The sequence below is a fragment of the Myotis davidii genome, unplaced genomic scaffold (genome assembly GCF_000327345.1).
Source record: "Myotis davidii unplaced genomic scaffold, ASM32734v1 scaffold1, whole genome shotgun sequence".
Classification (NCBI taxonomy): Eukaryota; Metazoa; Chordata; class Mammalia; order Chiroptera; family Vespertilionidae; genus Myotis; species Myotis davidii.
In genome coordinates this window covers 5172835-5181384 of record NW_006294681.1, presented here as the reverse complement: position 1 = coordinate 5181384, position 8550 = coordinate 5172835, and the positions used below count along the sequence as shown (strand labels likewise).

General features: G+C 34.6%; 1 protein-coding gene across 1 annotated transcript in view; it reads right to left on the bottom strand.

Annotated features, from left to right (window-relative positions):
• The window catches only part of IMPAD1 (inositol monophosphatase domain containing 1), a 16246-nt gene extending 7906 nt beyond the window's left edge, over nucleotides 1-8340 (bottom strand). Inside the window, exons 1-3 of the mRNA XM_006769058.2 lie at nucleotides 8154-8340; nucleotides 6536-6631; nucleotides 1-37 (exon numbers count right to left, since the gene is read on the bottom strand). The exon at nucleotides 1-37 is cut by the window's left edge and continues 161 nt beyond it. Of these exons, the coding sequence (XP_006769121.1) occupies nucleotides 1-37; nucleotides 6536-6631; nucleotides 8154-8322 (302 nt within the window). The 5' untranslated portion in view covers nucleotides 8323-8340. The remainder of the gene's footprint in view (nucleotides 38-6535; nucleotides 6632-8153) is intronic.
• Nucleotides 8341-8550: the final 210 nt, after the last annotated feature.

Sequence of the window (8550 nt, the reverse complement as noted above, 5' to 3'; positions counted from 1 at the left end):
GCTTTCACATTTGACCCACCATCTACCATTGCCCAAGCTGAAAAGCAAATATAATATTCATTAATAGCACTGGAGTTTTAAACTCCTCAATTCAAAGTACAAGAGAGACTGAAAAAAATTCTCTTCCACAGAGTTACTTATATTTTTTTCTAAAACAGAAGCTTTCTTTTTTCCTGAGGACAGAGTACTATGTTTATTATTTTTTTTTACATTAAAATAGGCATCTATTAAGACAAAGCTAAAAAAGACCATATAATCCTGCCCCGCCAGAGATAACAACACACACTTGGTTTAAGATCTCCTAAGCTCCAGAGCTCCCTGTGGGGTGGCAGCTGAGACTTCTTCATTGGATCGCACTGCAACTCAACTGCTCCTTGCATCTAAGCCAGCTCCCTTCCTCCCTTCGCAAATGGAAGCCCAAGCCACCCCTCGTGAACATTCTGCATGCCAACCTCTCTCTCAAAGTCTCATTCCTGGAGAACCCAACCCCTGACAACCTATGACATAAGCACAACTAATTACCCTGGATAATTTAAATTTTAAAATTATTAAAGAGGTGAGTTAGGTTTACGTATCTGCTTTATCAAACAGTATAAAAAAGGTACTAGATTTCAAAAAAGAACAGAAGTTTTTAAGAAGAAGGGGAGACTCCAGAGATGGGTCGAAATGTTTTTCTTGGTTTAGAAGTGTTCTTCACTGTCTACCAAACTATACAAGAAAACAAAACTTACTCAGAATTATCCCAATTAGATTGTTGTTCTACTGGTCACTCACTATGATATAAAATGTAGTCGACTATGGCTAGCAATGAAAGCAGCTGCATTACTACATATTCCTGGCTGCAGAAAAAGAAAAATCAAAAAAATTAAGAGAGTCTGGGTTTCTGAGTTCCCCAAGGATGATGACAGTCTCCTGGACTCTTCTCACACTTCTTTCTAAAAACCCCACATAGCAACAAGGAGAGTAAATACAAACTCCCTTAATCAGTGCCTATAAGTAGCAGAGAGAGGATAGCTATCAACCCAAATTCATAATAAGGGGAATAAACACTGAAGATAGCTGAATCAGAGCTGCAACTGACCCGTGTGGGGAACATGGCAGGAGTTTCACAAAGTGCCAAGAGATCAGAGGACCTCAGTGGTGACAGAAAGTCAGCTAGGATTTATTCCCAGAAGGAAAAAGTCCTGAAACTTGGTAATAGAGCAGTGAGAAGAGGCTCAGAGAAGATATGAAACCAAAAGTGATGCTGTACAACACATTTTAGGATGTCTCTTGAAAAGAGAGATAATTTGGAAGACAGCAAATAAAACTAAAGAGAAGGAAGGGGTTGAAACAAGATGGGATCGAATAAGAAAGAAGAAAACAAAAGATGCCTGACAATAAAGATAATGCCTTCCTCATGCTAACAGAAAAGAGCTCCTGAACTGAGAATTGCCAGCCTCCAAATGATTCCACAGTAGCTGGCCAAATATGAAAAAAATGTAAAATTACAATGTCCATTGAAAAATATTAGAAAACAGAGAATAAAGATTAAAACATTTCAGGCTACTTGAAAATTTATACAAAGCAGAGAAAAACTATAATACAGCATTCCAACATTATTAAAAATAAATAAGCAACAACATTAAAAAAGAGCCTGGCTGGCGTGGCTCAATGGTTGAGCATCAACCCATGAACCAAGAGGTCACTGGTTTGATCCCCACTCAGGGCACATGCTGGGTTGGGGGCTGGATCCCCAGTAGGGAGCATGTAAGAGGCAGCCAATTGATGTTTCTCTCTCAACAATGTTTCTATCTCTCTATTCTTCTCCCTTCTTTTCTCTCTAAAAAATCAAAAACATTTTTAAAATGTTTTTGTTTGCTATGGAACAAAAAGTCAAGAAAAGATGAACAAACAATAGAAAGACATAAAATGGGAACTCATAACACAAGAAAAATAAAAGACAAAATCACTGAAGACTCCCCACTAAATCAGAATACACAAAGGACAACTGACTTGTCCAAAAGCATAGCAAGCAATGAGACAAGCAAAAAAATTAAACAAATAAAAGGAATGAGAAAGTGATAGAAACAGAAATCAGTGAAAGAAAACAAATATACATTAGGAGTCCCTCAGAAAGAAAAGCAAAATAATGAAAGAGAACTAATCTTTAAAATTATGATTCAAGAAAATGTTCCTGAAATAAAAGACCTAATTGTCCACATTGAGAGACATACTATGTAGACATCCGACCAGAATGCCAAATCTGAATCAGAGATAGAGCATTGCTCTATTATTAGACTACAAAGATAAAGCTCTTTGGCATTCCAGGCAAAAAAGACCAAGCCACTTCCAAGGGAAAGAAAATCAATTATCAGCCTTTTTGCCAACAAGAATCAACATGTGCCCACACAAATACCACAGCAGTTCAACAATGTCTACATTATCCAAGAAAAAAGGGTGCAATCAATAAATTTAATGAATTTAAGAGGAAACCAAAGATAAGAAAAAGATGGAAGAATAAAGATATGTAAATGTTATCTCAGAGTTGCTTGGGGAGGCTCAAAAGATACCATTTCAATCTGAAGAGTTAAATAATAGTGTAGAAAGATAAACATAAAAAAAGATATGAATGGTGGGTGGACAAGAAGAAGGCTAAAATAAGCTGACTTAATTGTTGCTCACAGGAGAGAACCAACAGATAATTCCTTAAGAAAGGGATCATATAATATTAAGGTGTAAACAAACAAATTTAACCTAAGAAACAGTAATTCTAGTCTGAACCACACTGAATATATAAAAATCCATGAGACCGTAAGTATATATATATATATAAAAAGGAGAAAGCCTGCTCTTTCCCCCACCTGAAAATAACATTTGTTCTCACTGCAGGTAGTTTTCACCCTAACTCCTTAATTGAACTGGTTTAGGAAAAGAGTTATACGCTTATCTTGTAAGAACAATATTTCAAGACAAATTAATAACTTCAGTTGGTGGAGAAATTTCCCTTATAGAAAAATTCTAGCTATTATATGTAGAAAAAAAGTTAGAAAATCCCATTTTCATTTTTAATAGATCATAAAATTATTATGTGAAAAGTTTAATATGACTCACATCTTGGGTGGGACAGAGCAGGACAACATGAGAGTTCATCACACTACCCAGAAGGGAGAGCAATTTAAAATTTATGAATTGTTTATTTCTGGAACTCTCCATTTAATATTTTTAGACCGTGGTTGATCTCAGGTAACTGAACCACAGAAAATAAAACTGCAATAAGAGGAGACTACTGTATATAAAAATTTGTTACAATTTTATATTTGAAATTATTCTTAATAAAATTTTTTAAAAAGAAAAAATTTAAAAAGACAGAAGAAAAAAATAAAAATCCTCTAAATTTTTTTAAATGACCCCAAAATATGATTTTACTAAGAAGTGAATTTACAATGCTGTATCTCTAGAGGTCAGTATTGTGTAAGAGAATTAAGATAGCATTATCTCAGTAGATAGTACCAGAATTATTTTATTTATTTATTCTTTAATCCTCACCTGAGGATATTTTTCCACTTATTTTAGAGAGAGTGGAAGAGAGAGGGAAAGACAGACAGAAATATTGATGTGGGAGAAACACATCGATTGGTTGCCTCCTGCACATGCCCTGACCAAGGCCCCCGCCAGGGAGGAGCCTGCAACCGAGGTACATGCCCTTGACTGGAATCGAAGCTGGGACCTTTTCGTTCACAGGCCAACACTCTATCTGCTAAGCCAAACCAGCTAGGGCATACCAGAATAATTTTAGATAAAAATTACTAATTTAGTATTTTTAAAAATATATTTCATGTTACATAAATTCCATACATTGTCATAACATTTCTATGAACAAAATTATTTCAATCACCTTAAAAAACACAGTAGGTACTTAAATGCTAATGATTGATGATGAGGAGGTAATGGTGAAAAGGTAAAATAACAGCTTACAGAATGTGTTTATTCTCTCTGTAAGATATGCTTTTAAAAAGTCCAACAAAAATAACATGTGCTCTGATCAGGAATTGAACTGAGCCACACTGGCCAGGGCTACAACTTATTTTTAATAGCTACAATTTTCACCACATGGATATATTACACTTATACATTTATACATTACTTTATTAAAATACTACTCAAGTATCTCTTGCTTCTAAGAATTTCAAATTCAATGAATTAATTCTAATTAAATCTGGTAAGAATTTTCGTCAGCTTTGAAAAAACTGCCGCCAATAATATTTACCTCCCATTTATTATAGTTGTGTTGCTAAATTCTGGTAAACACACTATTTGACAGTTGGTATTCTGCAAACATCAATATACAGTCTAGATCTGAAAATAACCGTCCAAGAATAAGGCACACCAAACAAACCTTTGATCCAGGAATAGTAGGTCAACCTACACCTAATTAAGGACTATGGATTATTCTGGGTATCTGCTGACTAGCAAGCACCTTATGTTCCAGTATGCTGGGCAAGAAAGCTGTATCACAGAAGAACAGGGCATTTCATTAGTAATTTACAAAGAGTTTTTTGTAACACAACTTATGCCTTTAAGTTAGAGATTTTTGGCTTTTTTATTCTAAGGCATTAGATAAGCCTACGGGGAGAAATACATATTTTTATAAAATAAAGGTTTTTTTTTCAATGGGTAGTTTCCTATCCCAATTTTCCCCCTAAAATGAACATATGTGGAATCTAGGGCCCAAAGAATGTGAATCTATTTGCTTATCTGACATCAATTTCCTCTGCATTCCCTTTATTACAGTTCTAATTCTCTTTGAAGTAGCAGGCTCTGCTTGTAGCTAAGGGTGCCATGTGACATCGGGCCAATGAGATGAAGGAGAGGGCCAAGTTAATACAAAGAAAGGCTAGAATAGATCTTTTGTGTATCTTCTTTCCTCTTTTTTCCTGCCTAGCATAGACCCATGGAAACTGGAAGCACCAAACTTGGAGTATAAAATAAAAAGCCATCTTCTAAGAAAAAAGCAAAAACAGAAAAGTCAGCTTAACAGCATTATAAAGCCACTAAACAATCCCTACTCTTTGGCTGTCTTAGTAGGTGAGAAAATAAAGCTTGTATTTGTTTAACCACTGTAATCAGATTTACTTTCTATGCAGCTAAAGGAAATCCTGCTATAGAAGAGGCAATAAGGGACATTGTCAAAAGAATGAGGGTTTCAAAGACTTAAGCCCTGTCCTGAACTTTAATATGCCTATTTTCTTTTTTATTAAAAACATCACTGTCACTATAATTCCTATTTTACACTCTTCCCAGAGTTATTTTAAGGCTGAAGTGATTTTATGTCAATACATTTTATAAACTGAAAACACTAAAACAAATGTGAGACATTCAAAAAGAGTAGTTAGCTCTTACAGTAACATTTATAAATGTATGGTTTTCATTGTAAGAGCTGGTAAGCCCCTTTTCCATCTATAAATGACAATAACGTTTTTCCTTATCACATAGTTATCAAAAAGCTGAACTGAGATAGCTTTAAGTATACTACAAACTACTAAATACTATACAAATGTTAGTATTCATGGAATTATAATTATAAAAGTGATGTGCTATACTGATTTGCACAAAATTCCTGGGTTAATTCCTCCTCTAATTTAGCTGGATGAGCTTGAGGAATGTATCAATTTTCTCAGTCTCATTTTTCTCATATCTAAGTGGGAATACTAATAGTAATTGTATCCCTCACTTACATACTATATTAAGTGTATTAGTACTGCTATTGAGATTTTCACAGTGACACCATCCACTTTTTATGTGTTGAGGTTGGCAATGCCCTTAAGCACCATAATATGCCCTTAACCACCACAGGATCAAGCTCATTTCCTGATATGACAACAGATTTTGTTAAGACCACTTCAGGGTGGATCTCAGAATCCACACAGAATCCAACGTGTAAGAGTCCTGGACCTCAGCTACTGGGGCATCCATATAGCTGTATTCCTCAATACACTAAGAATCTCTCATCTTCATTATACATTGTCTATACGCTAAAGAAAGTTTAGACAGCCCTGCTTTGTCATGTAGTCTGAGGACCAACAATAAAATCCTTACTGTAGCCAGTGAAGGGGCGCGGTAGGGGAGGGGATTGACTCTAATAATTACTGAGCTATAGTTGAGATTCTGACAGGATGGTAAATACTATAGACCTGCGGTTCTCAACCTGTGGGTCTCGAACCATTTGGGGGTCGAATGACCCTTTCACAGGGGTCGCCTAAGACCATCGGAAAACACATATATAATTACATATTATTTTTGTGATTAATCACTATGCTTTAATTATGTTCAATTTGTAACAATGAAAATACATCCTGCATATCAGATATTTACATTATGATTCATAACAGTAGCAAAATTATAGTTATGAAGTAGCAACGAAAACAATTTATGGTTGGGGGTCACCACAACATGAGGAACTATATTAAAGGGTCGCAGCATTAGGAAGGTTGAGAACCATTGCTATAGACAAATGATATAATAACATTAACTCTTGCTCTAACATATTTCTTACCTGTATATTCAGAAAAAGGCTTATGTATTACTCCTAGGACAGGTTTACCATATACAGCCACACAAACCATAGTAGTGACATAGTTTCGAAGATCCTCTGTAAGAAATAAACAAACAAACACAATTGTTAAAGTAACATATAAATTCAGGATAGAATGTTATAATTTACTTCATTAAAAATGTATGTACATTTTATAAAATGTCTTTCACAGTCAACAATCCCCTCAAAGAGTCTAGAAGTAAGAGCCAGTTTAAGGAAGTAGTTGAGTTTTGGTTTTATAAGCAAATTACCTGGGTTATTCCCCCAGATTACCATTTTATTAGCTGTATTTCTTTGAGCATATTATTTAAATTCAGTTTCCTCATCTGTAAAGTACAGACACTAATTAAGTACTCATCTTTAAATACTAAAATTATTTTAATTTAATACTAAAATTATTTAGTATTAATTTTAGTATTAAATTTAAAAAATAACCATCTCTGCACAAGGGATGAGCTCACAACATATCACTATTATATGATCAGGCCAATCTCAGTTTCAGAAAAACATTTTATGCACAATATTGTTTTATAATTTCAGTTATTATTAGATATACAATATAGTGTATTCTCCCTGTTCTCGAAATAGTTACTTATTGAGTGTCTATTAAGGGTCAAGTTCAGTGCTTAAGCTCTAGAATATCAAGGTGACAAAGCAGAAGCCCCCACATTCAGAGAACTTACCACCTAGAAGGAAGAAAATGTATAAGCAACCAACGTTAACATATGTACCAAGAGAACAGAGAAAAGGCAAGCATTAGATACCTCTGTAAGAAGCAAGGCATAGGAAAGGGTCCACAGAAATGAAATCTGAACTAACACTAGGTAAAAAGAATGAAAATAGGGGTAGGGTGGTAATTCTATTTTGCTAATTATTTGCTCTCTGGGTGACTAGGGTTTACTATTTTGAATTTTAACAGTAGAGATATATGCAATAAAATCAAAATTCCCACTATCACAGGTAAATATTGTATTCTGACTACATAAATATCTAAATAACACATAACTCAATATATAAGCAAGCACCTCAATAAGTAAGTGCCAAATAGGAACCATTTGTTGTAACTGATAAAACTCCCCTTCACTGAAGAATCAGTGACACAATGAGCCACATCACCAATAAGCCAGTGTAGCTCAATGGTTCAGCATCAACCTTTGATTTAGGAGGTCACAGTTCAATTCCCAGTCAGGGCACATGTCTGGGTTGCAGGATCAATCTCCAATAGGGGGTGTGCAGGAGGCAGCCAATCAATGATTCCCTCTCATCACTGAGGTTTCTATCTCTCTCCCTCTCTCTTCCTCTCTGAAATTAATTTTTAAAAAATAATAATATATACATTTATATAAAAAAAGAGTATGACATAAATTGGTTGGGGGGGAGGCACTGAGAATAACAGATCCAGTGCAAATGGGTTATATGACACTGCATTAATCCAGCTCTCTGTCTTAAAATCTAATGGAAAAGTTGTCTGAGATTGGAAAAATATCTACTACCATGTACATAACACCTGCTCACATTCTGATTTTCTGATACATAACAACAATCTAAAGTTTGAGATCAATTTTAATTTTAAAATTACCTGTATATTCCTGTGTAGCATCAAGTGGGTCGATCCAGACAGTAACACTTTCTGCTGGTACCTCCTTGGGGGTGGCTATTTCCTTCAGGATGTCCTCAGGAATTTTACGATCCCATAAGATAACCTCCTGATCGGTTGCATCCACATGTTCTTCTGTATTTATCTGCATCAAAAAGAGATAAGTTAAACATTTTTTAGAGTAAGAAAAAAATCACTACCTAGGAAAGCACAAAAGAGAAAAACCTTTCAGATAAAAATCACATAAATTTAAAGTAGGTAAATCAATTTTTTTATTTAAAGACATTTCATTAATAAATGAAACTATATTGTAAGAGAAATTACAACAATATTTTGTCTTCAAGTACTTTCTAATCCAATATTCAAACTTACCTTGTTG